At 39.8% G+C, this 20,668-nt stretch overlaps 1 protein-coding gene across 3 annotated transcripts in view; it reads left to right on the top strand.

Annotated features, from left to right (window-relative positions):
• LOC122063107 overlaps window positions 1–20,668 on the top strand; it is a 72,383-nt gene that overhangs the window by 35,225 nt on the left and 16,490 nt on the right. For all 3 annotated transcript variants that reach the window (XM_042626785.1, XM_042626787.1, XM_042626786.1), the window contains exons 4-5: window positions 14,518–14,615; window positions 14,822–15,037. In XM_042626785.1, the coding sequence (XP_042482719.1) occupies window positions 14,993–15,037 (45 nt within the window). In that variant the 5' untranslated portion in view covers window positions 14,518–14,615; window positions 14,822–14,992. The remainder of the gene's footprint in view (window positions 1–14,517; window positions 14,616–14,821; window positions 15,038–20,668) is intronic.

Genomic DNA, 20,668 nt, shown 5'->3' on the forward strand with positions numbered 1-20,668 from the left:
GAGAACCACCCATAGGGGAATGGTTTGGAGATCAACTTTGTGAAGTTTGGTAAACTAGTCCAATTGGCGAAAGAAGATGGGGTTTTTCCCCACTTGCCAAAAGTCAATTTTCAAGAATATGATTTTTGTCGTCTTTAAAGGAGAAGTTGAAAAGAAAGATGCCATTATCTAAGAGGAAAATGTCAATGGATCCTTTGGGTCTCTATTGCTTTGAGAGGGATGATTTGGTAATGGGGAAGGGGGTCTGCTACTTAAGAATTGCCCAACCAAGCAACGCTTCCACTTTTTCAATTTTAGACGAAAGAAAACTAGAAGGCAAAGGTTGATGCGTTGGTTTTCGATGGTAGAAGGGGGAATGAAGTGAAGGGAGAATCTGTCATTGGAAGGAGGCCGGAAGAAGGAATTCCAAGGAATGGGAGCAGGGGGGAGGGAGGAAGGGGTAGGAAGAAGGGGAGGAGTGTAGGTTGGTTGATGAAGGTAGTAGAGGAGGTTCCGGTGGGAGGACCCACTGGCAGAATGGAAGGCACTAAGGTTCAAGGAGGCATAACGGGAGCTTAAGGAAGAGCAGAGGCTAGTCCATCCACCTTAATGGAGAACTTGATGAGGAAGTATGAATGAATGTTTCCCCTTAGATTTTCACCTGACACACCAATGGCAAGGCCTGCAGATTGAAGCGAGTGCTGTATGGGCTGAAGCATTCTCCTCGAACTTGGTTTGGCAGATTTCACAAGGTTATGACCTCTATAGGATACAAGCAGAGCAATGTTGATCGTATCTTATTCATCAAACGGTATGGTGATAAGGTTATGACTCTCATAGTATATGTCAACGATATAGTAGTCACTGGAAATGATTGATGAAGTTACTTGTCTCAAGGGTTTCCTGGGACGAGAGTTTGAGATAAAGGATTTGAGAAAGTTGAGGTATTTCCTAGGGATTGAAGTTGTCGGATTTTCGAGATGTATATCTCTACCAAAGTACATCCTAGATCTTCTACCAGAGACTGGATTATTAGGGTGTCATCTTCGCGATACTCCTTTAGATGCTGGTACCAAACTCAAGGAGAGTGATGGTGAACTGGTTGACAAAGGCCGTTATCAATGGTTGGTAGGATAATTGATTTATCTCTCAGATACACTACCGGACATTGCCTTTGTCGTGAGTTTACATGTCATGACCCAAACCAAGATACAGGTAAGGGTGCAGCCCTCTTGGAGCATTGATCAAATGATCCAAAACATTCACCAAAATCAAGCATATTAGAACTCGTAAAAAATCAAGTCTCAACAAAAAATAATCAACCTCTGCTATAAATTTTAGGTACTCCTACTGGTGGCAGCCTAAGATATATCCTAGTTAAAATGCGAAATCTATATTATTAGAGTTTACCTCTGTTAGAAGTTATCGTAGGAGAGGAAAGGAGGAGTCTGTGAGTTGCACAGACTCCTCCCTTCGGTTAGTCAAGATTCCTAGTAAATAGGAGTCCTAGTTGTTCTAAGACTGATATTAGTTTCCTATAAGTCAGTAACTAATAAGGTAGTCTTCTATTCTGTTTTATATTCCTAGTCATAGTAGGACAGCTGTCCTATTGTAATTGTAATAGAGTGTTAGCTATTTAATGAGAAGATTAGGGCAGAAGCAATCACACGATTGGGTTTGCTATTTCCTTAAGTTCGATTCTCTTTCTCTCTCTCGATCTCTCTATTTTCCTTTATTTTATTTTACATGGTATCAGAGCTGGTCTGATCCTTAATCAATAACCAACCCTATTCTATAGCCTACTGTTTAGAAAATAAGGTAAAACTAGCTCTCAGTTTCTGGTTTCTCCCTAAGAAGCTCGTGGCTCTTTTAGAGGGGATGTTTTCATCCCTTATTTTTCTGGAATGTGTATGAAGGACTGGTGGTTGAAATCAATCGCATGTATGAAGGGATTGACTCAAATTGTTAGAAGAAAATTTATGGATTAGGATTTTTGGATTGAAGATTGGTTTCTTGGCTGACGTTTCTCTCTCCTAGAACTGACATCAAGAACTGAAGTAACTTACAAATCAGCCGTCATAAGTCAACCAAATTTGGAGGTTTTTGTCGCCTTGGGAAGACCTTCACTCGATCAGAAGCTCCGTCCATTCTAAGCCCAGAACAGCAAGCCGCAAGTATTTCTCTAAATCCTTGCGCAGGTTTTTCTCTCTCCTTCTCGGTTGGGCTATATTGGGTGGATTTTGGTACTGTTTTGAGCACGGTCTTGCTGTATTTTGGGTACTGTTTTCTGCTATTTTCTTGAACTTGTGTGATCTAACAAAGGGGGTTAGATCGATTGATTCGTTCTGTGTGCACTAATGGCTAACACAGAAGGGAAGAAAGTTGTTACTGAGGTGATGTCTTCATCATCTCATAAAATTACTGAAAAGAAACTTTTAGGAGTTGCTACTTTCTACCAATGGAAGAAAATTATGTAGCTTGTTTGACTGGTCGAGATCAATAGGATCACCTAACAAAGGGAAAACCTGCTTTGTGATACGGTTGATGCACGTATTCTCGGACAGCTATTGAAGTCAATGAATAATTCCATAGTTGATGTTGTTACTCACATTGATACTGTGAAAGTGCTGTGGGACTATTTGAATGTTCTGTATTCTAAACAGAACAACCTTTCTTGTATCTATGAACTGTCTCAAGATTTTTATCGAACTGATAGGAAGGGTTGGCCTCTAGCTCAGTACTTTGCTGATTTCAAGAGGATGTATGAAGAGTTGAATTCTCTTCTCCCTATTAGTAGTGATGTGAAGAAGATACAAGACCAGCAAGAGCAACTTGCAGTTATAGGTTTTTTGGGAGGTCTTAGAACAGAATATAACTCTGTTCGTTCTCAGATCCTTGGAGGTGACAAGGTGGCATCTCTTGCAGATACCTTTTCTCGAGTATTACAGGTATCTAGAGAGAATTCTCAAGATTCTACTCTAGTGGAAAACTCCGCACTTGTAGCACAGGGTAATAATCGAGCACAGGGTAATAGTCGAGGAACTTCATGTAGCATAGGTAATGGTGGTAATAAGAGAATTTACTGGGAACTCTTCAGACAGTTCAGGAGCAACACGTACATGTCATCATTGTGGTAAACCAGGACACATCCAACGATTTTGTTAGAAACTTCATGGTAAACCTCCTCAAAACAGTTTTCCAACTCAGCCACAGTTGACGAACCTTCTTAGCCTGACCAATGAAGAATTGCATGCTTTTTAGAATCAAGCACCCTTACCTCCCACTGCTACTCTTGTTCAGACAGGTAATGCGATCTTGTCTCTCTGTTTCTTCTCGCCCCTGGATAATCGATTCAGGTGCATCGGATCACATGTCTAGTATAACAGGTATATTTTCTTTTTTTAAAAAGTCCTCTGCTATTGTCACATTGGCCAATGGCTCAATAGCTAAAGTCAATGGTTTTGGCACTGTTTGTCTTAATGCCTCCTTATCATTATCATCTGTGCTTTATTTTCTCGAGTTACCATTCAACCTATTGTCTGTAAGCAAGTTTACACAAGCTTACAATTGTTCTATAACATTTTTCTCCGACTCGTGTTTTTCAGGATCTTACAACGAAGAAGATGCTTGGTAGAGGTCATCGGGTTGGGGGACTGTACCTTTTTGAAGACATTGCACCTTCCATAGTCTGTTCGGGTACTCGGACTCATCAAGTTCACTGCTGGTTGGGCCATCCGTCTTTACAGAGTCTACAGAAACTTGATCCCAGTTTTCATTCTCTTTCTAGTTTAGAATGTGAGTCATGTCAGTTTGGAAAACTACATCGTGTTACTTATTCCCGTCGAGTTAATAAACGGTCTGCATCTCCTTTTTCTTTGGTTCATTCAGATGTATGGGGCCCTTGTCCTGTTACATCCACGTTAGGTTTTAAGTACTTATTTTCGTTGATGACTATTCTAGGACGACCTAGCTTTATTTAATGAAAAAATCGTTCTGAGTTATTTATCATCTTTTGTGACTTTGTTGTTGAAATACAAAATCAATTTGGCATGACTATCAAAATTCTAATAACAAACATATGCAAAAGAATACTTTTCTGGTCCATTTTCTGAGTTTATGGCTAAGTGTGGTATGATACACCAGGCTTCTTGTTCAGACACTCCCCAGCAAAATGGACTGGTTGAAAGAAAGAACCGTCATTTGATGGAGGTTGCTAGGTCCCTTATGTTTGAAATGAAGGTATCTAAAGTTTTTTGGGCTGATGTTGTTCTCACTGCTTGTTATTTTATTAATCGTATGCCTTCCTCTGTTTTTTGTGGTGGTATTCCCCATTCCTTATTATTTTCGTCTGATCCACTTTTTGCTCTTCCCCCTCGTGTTTTTGGTTGTGTTTGCTTTATTCGTGATCATTGTCCAGGATTATCAAAATTGGATCCTCGAGCCATTAAGTGTCTCTTTTTGGGTTACTCCCGTACTCAAAAGGGATACCGCTGTTATTCCCCGGTTCTTCATAAGTATTTTGTCATTACTGATGTCTCCTTTTTTTAATCCACCCCATATTCTAATGAGTCATTTGTTGTGCTCGAATTGGATGATGATCTTCCCGTTTGTGTTATACATCACCCTAATCCACAGGTTGCCACTGAGACAGAGGTCCCACCACCACCACCCCTGTTACAGGTGTATACACAATGTGTTCGGGAAGCAGCAACCCCCCTCTCCTTGTGGCACTTACCTTATCATCTTCGTCTACGGATCCGCCTCCAGGTATTCCTCTTTCTAACCTAGAATTCCCTATTGCACAACGTAAGGGTGTTCGGAGTTGTACCCAACATCCTATTGCTGATTTTGTGTCTTATTCTAGTCTTTCGTCTATCTTTCATTTCTGTCTTTCCACTATTTCTTGTCATCCTGTTCCTAAGACCCTTGTAGAGGCATTATCTAGTCCTAGATGGAAGACTGCTATGACAAAGGAACTGTGTGCTTTAGAGGCAAACCAGGCTTAGGATCTTGTATCATTACCCCTGGCAAAAAGGCTATTGGTTGTCGCTGGGTATATGTAGTTAAAGTGAACCCTGATGGCTCTCTTGCTCGTTAGAAAGCTCGGCTGGTGGCAAAAGGGTATCCCCAGGTTTATGGCATTGATTACTTGGATACCTTCTCTCCTGTTGCCAAAATGGCTTCTGTTCGTGTTCTGATTTCTCTTGCGGCTTCCTCTCATTGGCTGTTGTTTCAGCTTGATGTGAAGAATGCTTTTCTTTATGATGACTTGCATGAGGAAGTGTATATGGAGCAACTTTCGGGATTTGTTGCTCAGGGGGAGTGTGGAAAGGTGTGCAAGCTCAAGAAGTCCTTGTATAGGCTTAGACAGTCTCCTCGGGCGTGGTTTGGAAGATTCACTCATGTGGTATGTGCATTTGGACTGTCAAGGTGTGACAATGATCATTCTTTGTTCTATCGGAAGTCCGATGGAAAGAGGATATTTTTGGTTGTTTATGTTGATATTGTCATTACTGAAGATGATGTTGAAGGAATCTAAAGTTTGAAAGCTCATTTATAGCAACACTTTCAAACTAAGGATCTAGGATGATTAAAGTACTTCCTGGGAATCGAAGTTGCTCAGTCAAGAAAATGAATTTCTTTATCTCAAAGAAAGTACGTTTTAGATCTACTTCAGAAATAGGTATGTTAGGATCCAAGCCCGTTGATACTCCAATGGATCCAAACAACTTATGCCTGAAGAAGGTGATGTGTTAGATGATCTTGAGAAATACAGGAGGTTGATGGGAAACCTGAATTATTTAACTGTGACTTGACCTGACATTGCCTTCCCTGTCTGTGTTGTGAGTCAGTTTCTATCATCTCCATTTAATTCACATTGGGATGCCGTTGTTCATATTCTAAGGTATCTTAAAAAAGCTCCAGGACGTGGTCTGGTATATTCAGATCATGGACACAATCGTATTAAAGGTTTTTGTGATGTAGATTGGGTTGGTTCTCCTATTGATAGAAGGTCAACTACAGGGTACTGTACTTTTGTTGGTGGAAACCTTGTGTCTTGGTAGCAAGAGCAAGCTGTTGTGGCAAGGTCTAGTGTTAAATCTGAGTATCGAGCCATAGTTCATGTTACTTGTGAGTTGATGTGTATAAAGCAGCTCCTGTCTGAACTTGGTTTTAATTGTACTTATTTTATGCAGTTATGGTGTGACAACCAAGCCGCTATTCATATTGCTTCTAATCTGGTGTTCCATGAGAGGACAAAGCATATTGAAGTTGACTATCACTTTGTTTGTGAAAAACTATAAGGAGTTATTTTGACAAATCATGTTCGCACTTTTAATAAAACAAGATTATTTAAAAATCCCTTTTCATCATAGTTTAGCCGGCACTGAGGGAAATAAGGTACCACCACCCATAATACGAGAGGGAAACATGACCCTCACAATCACACGATCACACAATCACACTGTGACTAAATAGACACCACTGTGCACAGTGGGTATAAGTCCTGCGGCTCAATGGGATACCCCTCTTTGGTCTGGTAAGGAGTAGTCTATTTACCTTCACACACTTTCTCTTTTCACACTTTCACAAAAATCCCCTTTCATAAAATCATTTTCTTTAAAAACACATAGGTAAAATCTCCACGTAAGAATCAACATCAATATACATCACACTAATAGTCACCTTCATCAAGTGTCAATCACTCCCATAAACTTAAGTCACACATAAACACCATTCAAAAAGTATAAGTCAGCACATATCAATGATACCAGCACACCAAACATCACATCATGCAATCAATCCACACACCTGTGGTGTAATCCCACTATGATCCACTTACCTCAGCCTGTATGTCTCCTACTTCCACCCTCTGAGCTCTGAATGCTCAAGTCAATCACAACCTGCAATTAATTACATCTCCCATTAATCTCCTAGTTCAAAACTTAATTCAAATACCCCACTTACTTAAGTCAACCCAAAAAGTTAAACCTCCTAGACAGAGGTCAAACTCTAGGAGACAATTCCATCGACAAGCATTATCACCCTTCCGAAGATGAGAATGATTAGTTGAGTGATCTAGGAGTAATTAGAAAAACTACAATCTCAAAGTGTAACTTTAAGATTTCAGTAAATCTGAAATTACTCTTAATTCGTTGGACAGATGGTCCCCAATTTTGAATTGAAACCTCCCCTTGGACGGCTCTACCAACCCCCAAAGTATGCGTAAAAGTTAACGGTTGGATTTAAAGCAATTAGGGAAATACAATTTCAGGTCTCCCAATTTCCCCCCAATTTCATGAGTTTATAATTAACGCAAACCGAGAATCAGATTGTCTCCCTGAGTGGATCGATTCTCTCTCTATGGTAGGGGAACCTATGGTAACAAAACATGGGTCTTCGCATAGCTAGATTTGAAGAAAATCGAAGATTAAGATTTGGACAAGAATAGACACTTCTATAGATCGAACCAAGAATTAATGTTAGGGCCCTTCGATGGCTCCAAATTAGAATCGATTACCCATCTTGGGCAGCCCAGAGAATCCCAAAAATCTTTATCATATCTGACTAGCACAAGGTCCCGTTAATTGGGTCCCAAGAAAATAATATTGGATTTGGACCATATGGGTCCCATATTGGGTCCCAAGAAAAATATAAGATTAAGTTAATTTGGGTCCCAAAAAGAATATTATATTTGGTCCCTATGAATTAAATCCTAGACCTTGATATGAAAGAATATTAGACTTGGGTCACACGGTTTGGGTCTCATACTGGGTCCCAAGAAAACCCTAATCCTAAAACAAAACCCTAAAAACAATTAGGGTCCTAAAAACCCGAATATTGGGTCACAATTCTAACTAAATATTTGATTTGGGACATATTTGATTTGGGTCCCATATAAAGAAACCAACATCTAAAACTTAGGATAAAACCTCTATTGGTCCCAAAAGAAGAAACCATCAGAACCAACAACCTAAACTAAGGATAAGAGGAAGCTTCATTACCCGGAGTGAGTAGAGAAGTAGGCACCAAATTCCCCTTCCCCTCCCTTTCTTTCTTCCTCACGGTCCTACTTTCTTTCCTTCTTTCTTTATTTCTTTATTTCTTTCTTTCTATAGCCCACGCCCTTTCTCCTATTCCCCTTCGATCTCAACTCTCTCCCACTTTTCGTTTCTACCTCTCCCTCCTTTCTCACGTCTCTCTGTCCCTTCTATCTTTATCTCTCCTCTCTCTCTCTCTCTCTCTCTCTCTCTCTCTCTCTCTCTCTCTCTCTCTCTTTTCCCCCTCGCTCATTCTCTCTTTCTCTTCCCCCTCTTTTTCTCTCTCTCAACAATCCCACGGTTCTTCCATTCCCCCACCTTTTCTCTCTTGCACACTGCCACTTTTCTCTCTCCTATTCCCATGGTTCTTCTATTCCTCCTTTTCACCCTCCCACACTCCCACAGTTTGTCTAAAAGGGGGTAGGGTCCACAATAATTTAAAAGAAAAGAATATTTTAAAATAAAAGAAAAGAAATCAATTAAACAAAACCCCTTTACTTACTAGTCAAGTTACTAACCACCCCGTTGTCATTAATTAAAATGCCTAACTTTAAATATTTAAGTAAGCTTTAGAAAATAACACAAAAGAGATATCTCTTCTAAGGTTCCAAAATTTGGGGCATTACATTATGCACAATCCCTATGCTACCCATATAGTGGCCGTCCTTCGTATCCTTTGTTACTTGAAGTCGGCACCAGGGAAGGGAATTCTTTTCTCTCTTTATGACCATGTTCGGGTTGAGGTTTTCACAAATGCTGATTGGACTATATCTCTCGATAGGAAAACCATTTCAAGGTATGGTACTTTAGTTGGTATAGCAACCTTGTAACTTGGCACAACAAAAAACAAAATATTGTCGCAAGATTTAGTGTTGATGTAGAGTTACGTGCAATGGCTCAAGGTTTTTATTAACTGTCGTGGCTTAAGAGTTTACTTCAAGAGCTTGGTGTTCCTATTCGTCTTCTGATGATGCTATATTGTGATAATAGAGCTACGATAAGTATTTCCCATAATCCAATACAACATGACCACACCAAGCACGTGGAGATTGACCAACACTTCATCAAGGAGAAGCTTGAAAGTGGACTGAATTGTGTGCCCTTTATGAAGTCTGGTGATCAGATAGTGGAGGTCTTCTCTAAGGTATTGGGAGGAAAAGCTTTTCATCCTATTCTGTCCAAGTTGGGCGTGTCTAATAACTCTGCTCCAACTTAAGGGGGAGTGTTAAATTTTGTAAGATATGCCGTTGGGGGCATGCGAGGGTTTTCCCCTTCTACCGACTCTAATTAATGGAGAAGGTTAGAGGGGGCTTAGTTGTAATCTTATTCTCCTTTGCCTTATTATAAATTAAAGTCTTGGCGGGTCTCTAAACCATTCAAGCATTACAGCCCTAAATAGCTTTGTTAACACCATCTCCTCTATATCATGTGTTTCTTTGACTTGTTTGAACCTACGTTAAATTAGGAAAAGCATAAAAAATTAAATCATATGTTAAGTCTTTCCATAAGAAAATGAACTCAACTAGATCGATGTATAGCCTTTTTTTAAATAAAAATTCATTTCCAAAAGGAAGAGAAAATAGGGAACCGCCAAATTAAGGGGGAGAAGAAACAAAATAATACTAGCAGTACAAGGAAATATGAAACTCATCCCTTAAGAATGGGGGACAGGGGAATGGAGCAAAGAGGGTCCAAGCATTAAGGTTTGATACTAAGGCACCCATGAGACTTTATTGTGATAACAAAATTTCTATAAGTATCGCCCACAATTCGGTGCAACATGAGCAGATAAAGCATATTGAGATGGACCAACATTTTACCAAAGAGAAGATTGTCTCTAGGTATATATGCACCCTTTTGTGAGGATAGGTGATCAGTTGGCTGATATCTTCACCAAAGGGCTCATTCATCGGCTACTCCATTATGAAAGCTAAAAATGTATGACATTTATTCTCCATTCTGAGGGGGGTGGGAGTTAGAGTTATGTACTTTCATAATATAATAAGGGTACTTTGGTACTAGGCTATTAAGTTGTAATGTGTTTGTGTTTTTTACTTTCTTACCTGTTACCACCTTTGGCTATTATATGTTAGCATAGGGAGAGAAGAACTTTTCTATCCCGCAATATTTTACCACAACCAGGGTTTAAAGTATCGGTCTGTATCGTACCATATAGGCCCTACTGATACGATACACACCGATACGGTACATGAAATTTTTAAAACCCTTTTGTATCGATACGTATATTACAATACACACCGATAAGCACCGATACGTACCGATCTATGGAAAATTCAAAATCGAAGTGAAATGTACGTTTTGGTATGTATTGGTTGATACGTACCGATACGGTCATAAAATGGTCAAGCCGGGTAATTTTTCAGAAAAACACAATTTTTTTATGTGTTTTTGTTCCAAAGTTGCTGCCAACCATTTTTCTCTCTAACTAAAGTGGAAATCAAGATTGAGAATAAGGATTTTACATTTATGGGAAACTACAAACCTTGGATTCTTAGTGCGATACTCTCAATCTACTGTTTATGCATAATATATGTTTCCGCCTGCGCAGTGGTGCAGGTTCGAATCCTAGGAACCAGCCTCTCCGCAATGGGGGTAAAGTTGTCTACCTATATACCCTCCCAGAACCCTACTTAAGTGCGGGAAGCCATTGTGCACTGGGTAACGACATAATACATGTTATATATAGTTTTTTTAAACTATTTTTTTTATGCAAAAGTGTATAAAAAAGGGTTTCCTATCCATTTATGTGCGTATCTTTAGCGTTTCTCCGATACGATACAATACCCTCCGATGCGTATCTTAATTTTGGCCGATTGATATGGCGACCGATACCGATACTTTAACTCTTGACCACAACTTCCTTTCTTCTTCTTCTTCCTTTTCTCTTCTTCTACTTCTTCAACCTTCTACTTGCGTCCCCTCTCTTGCTCCCTTGTTCTTTTACAACCTTTAGATTACACACACTGTGAGATAATAAACTTCTGATCTGAAATTCTCATTCTAACACACTGTGAGATAATAAACTTCTGATCTGAAATTCTCATTCTAAAATAACTTCTGATCTGAAATTCTCATTCTAAAATTTTGGCGGTGTTTAGCTATTCTTGGTGGTGTTTTGCTATTCTGCACAGATCAATGACCTATACAATCTTCAGAAGTGTGGGAAACCTTGATCGTATTAGTCTAAGTGAGGTTTGATCATATCAAGAGGATTGATTATGTCACTAGCAGTATTTAAATCACTAAATACTCTATGAAAGCTATTATCCTTCTTTGAGCACCCTTGTTCTTCTTGTTTACTCATTTTGCAATATTCTAATCCCCTGTCTCCTGTTATTTGGTTATCTATTCTAATCTTATCTTCATACTCTTCCAGATACACCCTTCATGCACTGCATCATTTGTCCAATCAGCATCAGCACCACCTGAAAGCTGTTACATCCATCCTGGAAGGCCGTCATCATTATGAATTCTCCACTTAGAAAATCCCTTTTGTTTTAAGGTTCTGAGTACATAACCATCCTGATGTGGATCGACCTTGCAAAAGAAAGGATTTGTTGGTTCCATCAAACCGGTCCAGCCAGCCCCTGTTGGCCCATCAAGCCAACCCAAGTTGGGTTAGTTTATTTTAGTTTTGGGGTTCAGGTTAGCCCATCAGCCCATCAGCCCATCAGCCCATCAAGCATCTATCCACGAGTACTGTTCATGTGAACAGTAGCACAGATGCGAACAGCAAGAAGGAGCTTCTACCAAATTCTATTTTGTGTGTGAAAGTGTCAACACCAAAGGCTGAAGGTGTAGTATAATCTTGAAGGATCTTTTCTTAGCCCCCAAAGCTTTGGGTGTTTGGACTAGAAGAGTCCTTTGAATTTTCCAGCCTCCAAAGCAACAGTTTCAGCCATGGATTATTTTAAAAGTTCTAGTTTGATTTGTTCTCTAATTATGTAATAGCTTATTCAAGCCTATAAATAGAGATTTGTGATAGTAAGAAACATATTATGATTTGATTAATGAGATTCTTGAGGTGTTTGCTTGCAAACCTTTTGTCTGAGACAGACTGACATCAGCTGAGAGAGCCAAACCCTATCTTTCTTCTTCTCCTTCTTCCCTTCCATCTAATTCTGTTTTCCCTTTTGTTTCTATTATTTTCTGGAGTATGTGAGTACTGTTTACTCTCTATTGGTGGCCTGTTTCAAGGAGATATCAACCAAAATTGTTGCTGCTGGTCTGTGACTCAAGAAGACCCTATGATAGCCTGAGGAGGAATTCTGTGCAGATTTTTTTTCTCCCATAACTCCCCGATCTGTGATCTGATGCAGCCCATCTTTTGAAGTTGTTATAGGCATCATACAAGCTACCTTCCACCAAGGATTCAGCCCCATTTGGGCATCCATCTGCCAGCCACAGCTCTTACAATTTAGACCAGAAGACCCTAATTTCTGGGTTGAAGCAGGATGTGCACAATACAAAATTCTTCCTTACGCTCTACAAAGCTTAAGGATGAATTTTTTCTAAGAGGGAGAGAGTTGATGTAGATCGAGCTGCGAAAGAAAGGATTTGTTGGTTCCATCAAACCAGTCCAGCCAGCCTAATGTTGGCCCATCAAGCCAACCCACGTTGGGTCAGTTTTATTTAGTTTTGTGGTTCAGGTTTAGCCCATTAGCCCATCAAGCATCCATCCACTAGTACAGTTCATGTAAATAGTAGCACAGATGTGAACAGCAAGAAGGAGCTTCTACCAAATTCTATTTTGTGTGTGAAGGGTCAACACTAAAGGCTGCAGGTGTGGTATAATCTGGAAGGATCTTTTCTTAGCTTCCAAGGCTTTGGGTGTTTGGACTAGAAGAGTCCTTCGGATTTTCCAGCCCCCAAAGCAACAGTTTCAGCCATGGATTATTTTTAGAAGTTCTAGTTTGTTTTGTTCTGTACTTATGTAATAGCTTATAAATAGAAGGTTGTAGCTGTAAGCAAGACACAAGTTTATGAATGAAATTTGCAGCTTTGTTTGCTTGAATCTTAGAGAGATTTTGTTCCTCTACAGCTGAGATAGCTGTGGGTGAGGCCCAAGGCTGAGAAAGCCTACCCCCACCCACAACTACCTTCTACGAGAAATTCGGATTCGGGAATTATTCGGACAGAGAATTATTCGGAATAATTCGGATGATTAATTGAAGGATTCGGTCAAAAAAGCGGTCAAAAAAGCTTATTGGGTTTTTTTTTTTTTTTTTAATTTGTTATTTTATTTTTTTTTTTTTTTAAATAATGTTTAAATAAACCGAATAATTCGGTTTAATTCGGATTCGGTCCGAATTATTCGCGATTTATATTAAGTTTTGAAAAAGTCGCGAATTTTAAAGAATTTTATTTTTAATTCGGATTCGGTCCGAATTTTTGATAAAATTCTTTAAAATTCGGTTCGGCCGAATTATTCGCGAATAATTCGGCCGAATTGATAACTCTGCCCACAACTACCTTCTACGAGTTTCTGGTTCTCTATTTCTTTTTCCTTCTTATTATTTGATTGTTTCAGTATCCTATGGAGAAAATATACCTCTTGAAAACCTACAACTAAGGAGGTGCTCAAACTGCTGTTACAATTCCAGAATCCCAATCATTGGCCTATGATCAGGATTTTCTGGGCAGACCCTATCGCATACTGATCTCAGCTCCGTTGCTGCCCCAGCTTTGGGATTTCGTTCATCACATAGGGAGGAACACTCAACGAGCTTTGGAGCTGGTTCCTTGATCTAACTTGTGAGTTGGAAAAACTCCAGATTTGATCTAGTTTTGCCTTGCTTCTGTTCAGCCACATATCTTCCCAACCTGAAGAGATCTGAGCTATTGTTTGTAAGTTTTATTAAGCATCATCAGCCCTTCACTCAACCAGGTCTTAAGGCTCAATTGATCCAAGTTTATTTTGATCCTACTGTAGAGCTGGTTCTATCTGAACTGGCATCTGCATCACATCCAAGTAATATGTTAACACCAAGCAAACCTGTAAAATCCACCAAATTTTGGAGGCCAAGGTTTTGCATATGGTTTCTCGTAGAAGAATAAGATCTACTCTGTAATATTTCTTACACAATCTTGATATATGGTATCTCTAAAACAAGAGACTTCCAAACAATTAATTTCATTGGGGGTGGTAAGAGGTTACTTGACACGTTTAATAAGAATCCTTTTTGGTCTACTTTTTATCAACAAATACAATAAAAAAAAAATTCAAACAATTAATTTCACTTAGACTGATTAAGTTTATAAATGCACTTTGTTTTGCTCCAATATTCATTCAGTTAATGCATTAGTTCCACTACATGCCTCAAGACTGTTATATTATTCTAAGATTCCATATTTTCTTTTTATTGTCTACCGTAATTCTCAGCTTTATTTATGAATAATCTACAATATTAGGAACCTATCACATCAACTAATCAATGGAATTTAGAATATCATTTTATAAATTCTTTCCTTGCAGGTGATTAAGCTGCATGAAGAAATTCTTCTCCCAGGAGAATATTTTATTGAAAGCGAAGTGTAGCAGATCAGCTATACTTTAAATGTCACGGTGTGCTGGTACTATTCAATAACCTTAAGATTAATTAATATTCTTTTATTATACCTAACTTGGATATTTCCCCACAAACATTGGCAAAGTTGACTGCTCTCTAATTTCCCTCCTTTTTTTGTATCACACTGATTTCCATTTTCCATTTATAAGATATACTAATTGAATTACACTTTTCCAACAATATTTAAAGATCTAACAATGATATCTATAGGACTATGTCGAGCAAAGAGAAAATGGTACGGAGGAGAGATGGTTGTGTGATGATATATCATTTGGGCATATTTTCAGTCTCTGCAGTATTCCTCAATTGTATACAATCCAAGCCCGAGATGAATGCAGACTGCTATGGATTGAGAAATCAACCTTCACAAAGATCTTAAAGATGTATCCACAGTATGAAAAGAAAATTCTGAAGAACCTTCAAAAGGTAATGAAGCCACTAAGCCTTAAAACTTGCATCCCTAGAATGAAAGTTTTCAGTTAGCAATTAATTGGCATTGTTCTTTTTAATGTGTTAATGCGGAACCGGTTTTGAAACCCTGTTCGGTTCACTTAAAGGCCCACCCAACACTTAAACAACCCAATTAATATAAATAATGGCAGAGTTGTAAATATTCTGAAGTTTTAAATCAAAGTGGCAGAATTGTAATTACCATGACTAATGTGAGATTCCCTTTGACAAACCAAATGTTGGGTAAGTGAGGGTACTTCAGACATTAGAAATAAAATAGGACAAGAGAGAATAATAGGTAAATGAAGGGGTAATATGGTCAAAACAGAGATTAGATTCTCTAAACAAACCCACGACTCAGCCTTCTTCTTCCTTAGACAACCAGCAAGGGCAGAAGAACTAGCAACTTGCAGGGGAGAGATCTGCTTCAGTTCTTCTCAGAAAAGCTAGAAATTGCAGGCGAAGGCCGGAACGCTCTGGTCCCTTGATTTTGGCAAGAAAACAGCTCAAACAACAAGCAATGATGAACAGTAGTCCATGCAATTTAGATCTGGCAGTAATGTGAGAACCAAAACCTGCAACTGGTTGACCTGCTCTCAACAGATGATGGTTAGGGGAAGAAACTCCAGGATTCTGATTGCCTATTAGAGCCCTACTCTCAACCCAAACCTCAAGGTCAATCGAGCGGAAATAAAACCCCAGGGAAGACTCTTTCAGTTTCTGGTAGTATTGCCCAGAACAAGGTATGGCAAGAAAACCCAAAAAAATAATGAAGAAGAAGAAATAAGAGGAAGTAGAAGAATGGCAGGGAAGAGATGAGAGAATTTCAGAGAGGGAGAAGAAGGGTTCGACTATAGCTTCAACCAAAAAAAATACTCATCCACTTTCAATTCAATACTTCAAATCTAGTCTCCATAATCATTTTACAGAAACTTAAAGAATAACTCATTGCATAAGATTGGAAAGCAATTTAAAGATGGAAACTAATCTAAAATAGAAACTAACTAATTGCAAAAGAAACTACTTCTAAAGCAAAAGAGAATCAAATATCCTAAGATCGCTCCCATAATTATCAACTACCAACCCTTGCCATACCAGAATATTGGTTTGGGTTGGTTGTGTCTTGGCTTAGGCCTCCATAGTGGGTCAATTCGGTCCAACCAAGCCAAGGCATCTGCATCAGCTCGCCTCCTTGAAAAGAATTCGACTCCATCGAGTTTGGATGGGGTCCAAGAATGCCGTGAGATAATGTGCCTGAGGAGAAAAGTACTAGTTGTTCGCTTGTGTTTGAGAGGTGGAAGATCCTTTGCTTGTAGAAACTTCATGTCAAGTCCACCATACTGAAAGGAGTATGTATTCTCAAAATCACAGTGCTTGGCTTTCTTGTCGAACAACCATGGGCACCCCAGAAGAATGTGAGAGACCTTCAAAGGGAGAACATCTCACTGCACCTGATCAATTAGGCCACCAATGGAGTACATGAGCAAACACCTTTCACTAATTTTCATATTATTGTTGTTCACCCACCCAACCTTATAGGGGTTCAGATGAGGCTCCATTTTCAGACACAACTTGCGTACAACATCTTCAGCAACAACGTTGGCGTTACTACCGGGGTCAATCACCATATTACACAAGCTATCATTACATCGCACCATAAATTGAAAAATACTACTACAACGCCAATCGTCCTCCTCAGGATCCTACTGTGCAGTCAAAAGAGGACGAATAACATAGAACAGTTGACGCTCACCATCATTGTCACCATCATTAATCTCACTAAGCTCATGATCACACTTAACCTCAAGATTCACCGATCCTATTTTGAGTTGCTCTTTTGGTACATAGGGTATAAAATTGTCCTTGTCGAGGTATGTTAACAACCGATTAGGACACTGATTAGCTCGATGCCTGTATCCCTTGCATGTGAAGCATTAAATAGACTCCTTTGGAAATATTGAGTTCCAGTCATAACCACGCCGAGGTGGGGAGTAAGGTTTGTTTGAACCACAGCGAGGAGGGGAGTATAGACGATCTGATCGTATAGGTGTTGTTGAAGAACCACTAGCCTGTGGTTTATTAACCGAAGCCGATTTATTTTGAGGAGAAGATTGTTGTGGGCATGAGGTATCTCCATTAGAATGTGTCGGGAAAAGTCCTCCGGGTGTAGGGCCTCTTCAAACTTTCCTCAAACCTAATAGGCCACCAGAATTGCGTCCTCTATGGTAGACAATCTACTAGCGAACAATGAAGCACTAATCTGTGGGTGTAAATCGTTACGGAATTGCGCTAGTAAGACTTCCTCGTCCCACTCAAAGTCAGATTGAGTGGATAAATAGTAGAATCTGGCCACGTACTCCTCATCTGGCATATTGTCTTGTATCAACTACACAAATTTGAAGTGTACATGTTGCTTGCAATTGGTCGGTTGGAATCTTCTATCCATCGCACCACGCATCTCAGCCCATGTAGTAACTTGCCCAAACCTCGAGTTCGGTTTTGTTGTTGGTGTTTTATCCACCACACTCGAGCTGTGCTTTTTAACTTTCTAGCCTTTGTCAAGATGTACCATCTGAAGAAAATCTCCAAACAGTGAACCAGTCAAGAAACTACTCTGGGTTGTGGTCCCCATAAAAATCAAGGACGTCCAATCTCGCTGCCTTCTCTACTCCGTCATCAGATAGATCCAGCCCCATATGGTGGTAATGGTGGTCGTGGTGGTGGTCGGAGGAACGTGTGGCAATGGGTGTGGGGTGACATGTGAAAACTCTTGTGGGATGGAGTTGGAAGAATCCTCAGATCGCATGGGACTCTTTCCTTTCTCAGAAGCTGTCAACCTGTCAACGGACGCCTACAAAGAGTCATCATAATCTGCAAGGAAGTGACATTGTTATTGAGCGTGTTAACACTTCTTCCTAAAGTAGTCACTCATTTAGTAGGATTGGCAATAGTTGTATCTGTCTCTTCTCTATGTGAACCAATCCATTGTGGAAGTTCATTGTAACTTACCATAGTTGTAGGAATTTTTGGCCCTGATACCACGTTAATGCGGAACCAGGGTTCGAAACCTTGTTCAGCTAACTGGTTCACTTAAAGGCTCACCCAACATTTAAATAACCCAATCAATATAAATAATGGCAGAGTTGTAAATATTCTGAAGTTTTAAATCAGAGTGGCAAAACTGTTGAGGAGGTTGATTCAAAGGCCCGAGAGGTTTTCAAAGAGGGAGGATATAATGGAGGAAATGGAGACATGATCAGCTTTTGAGAAGATCATGCGTTCATCAGCGAAGGTCAGGTGAGCGAGAGAGATTTGCATTTAGGGATGGGTTAACGAGAGAGATTTCCATTCCACAGAAGAGTGGAAGAAACCAACTAGGCTACCATTGACAAGGATAGAAAATTGAGGGGAGATACAAGAATGGATCCAATGGATAGAAATAGGGGGAAAGACATCTAGAGCAGGACAAAGGAGATGAAGTACCACTTAATTGAATCAAAGGCTTTGTATATATCAATTTTGAGGAGTGCAGTAAGAAAATGAGATAACTTGTCGAATCCTTTGACAATCTCATGGCATAAGATAATATTATCTGCAATGCTTCTCCAAGCAATGAAGGCAGACTAATTAGCACTAATAAGGAAGTAACAACCGATTGGATGCGATTGGCAAGGATCTTGGAAATGAACTTGTAGAGGAGATTACAAAGAGATATAGACCAAAAGTCAGACATGGAGGAGGTACCATCCTTTTTTGGGAATAAAAAAGTTTGTTTGACACCTCTGATCTGAGAGGGGTTAAGGAATAAGCTATAGATGGCAGAGATGAGATCTGCACAGATAATGTCCCAACAGGAGGTGAAGCAACCCATGCTACAACCATTAGGACCAGGGGCTTTGTTGGCAGTGTGGGAGAAGATGGCAGCAAGAATCTCGTCATAAGTGGGGATGGATTGAAGGCTTCCCAGGAGGTGATCAGGGATAAATTTGTTTATAAGGTTGGAAGGGAGAGGGAAGGAGGGAGAGGAGGGAGGAGGTTAAAGTGAGTGGAGAAGTAGTCAACCGCTTTTTCTTTGATGTTAGAAGGAGAAAATAGGATGGATCCATCTCTAGAAGGGAGCAAAGAAATGGAATTTGCATTGGTTTTAGCCTTCAGAGATCTATGGAAGAAAGCAAAGTTGGTATCCCCCAACTGAAGCCATTTAATCTTGGATTTTTACTCAAGAAAACTTTCTTCCTGGGCAAAAAGGGAGGAAAGCTCACCAGAAGTGGAGGATTCTTCAGCAGCAAAAGAGGGATTGTGCAAGTCAACTTGAAGCCTGACTTGGATGGCCTCGAGCCTACCTTTGCAGTCAAACACGCTAGAGGAGATATTGCCAAAGGAGGAGGCATTCCAAGATTTGAGGGCATCTTTAACATTGCGGAGCTTCCTAGCAAAGGTATGGAGAGGGGAGGAGAAGGCTCTCATAGGGGTGAGATGGAAGTTAGGATATTAGGGTTAGAGAGAGGAAGATGAAGAGAAGAGAGGTAGGAAGAAGAAGGAGAGAAGTTGAGAGAAGAGAGTAATAGAAGGGTGCAAAACGTGAGTGAGCTGAATGCTCATCTCACTTATAGTAGCCTTAAGGAAAGGAAATTACATAATAACCTTATGGAGGTCAAAGAGGAAAAAAACAACTTAAGACACCTTAATATAAGGGCAGTTCCTAAAGTACCCCTTTTACATATTACATAAAGTCCAACACTCCCCTCAAGCTAGAGAATAAATGTCACACATTCCTAACTTGTATAAGAGGGCACTGAACTGGTGAGGGATGAGAACACTGGTGTAGACGTCTGCCGATTGATCACCTGTCTTCACAAAAAGTGTGCAAATGTTGTCAAAGTCAATCTTCCCTTTGATGGAATATCAGTCCACTTCAATGTGCTTTGTTCTATCAAGTTGCATTGTGTTATGAGCAATACTTATAGCAAGCTGCTATCACTATACAGTCGCATAGGTCCATCGATGTCATGTCCTAACTCAAGAACCAATTGACGCAACCAAGTGAGTTCACAAACTCCATGAGCCATTACCTTGTATTCAGCCTCTGCACTAGATCTAGCTACAACAGGTTGTTTTCTTGTTTCTCCAAGTAACCAAGTTATCACCCACAAAAGTACAATAACAAGATGTAGATTGTCTGTCAAATATAGATCCAACCCAATCAGCATCGGAGCAACCTTCTATCCACAAGTGATTGTTCCTGACATACAAAAATCCTTTTCCCAGAGAGGACTTCAAATATCTAAGGATGCGGTACACAACCTTTAAGTGTCCACTCTTGCATGCATGCATAAACTGGCTCACTACACTTATTGCATAAGTGATGTCCGGGCGAGTCAGAGACAGATCAACTTCCCCCCTAGCCTCTGGTATTTGCTTGCATTAACAAGAGAGGAACCTCTTGTAAAGGGGGTAAGGTTGTCTACCTATTTACCCTCTTAGAATCCTGTTTAAGTGCGGGAAGCCTTTGTGCACTGGGTAACGGCCTTTTTTTTAACAAGAGAGGAACCACGACCTTCTCCTAACTTGTGTTCTGTTCAATACGAGTACTTGCCAGTTTATAGC

Source organism: Macadamia integrifolia, unplaced genomic scaffold (genome assembly GCF_013358625.1).
Source record: "Macadamia integrifolia cultivar HAES 741 unplaced genomic scaffold, SCU_Mint_v3 scaffold1194, whole genome shotgun sequence".
Lineage (NCBI taxonomy): Eukaryota > Viridiplantae > Streptophyta > Magnoliopsida > Proteales > Proteaceae > Macadamia > Macadamia integrifolia.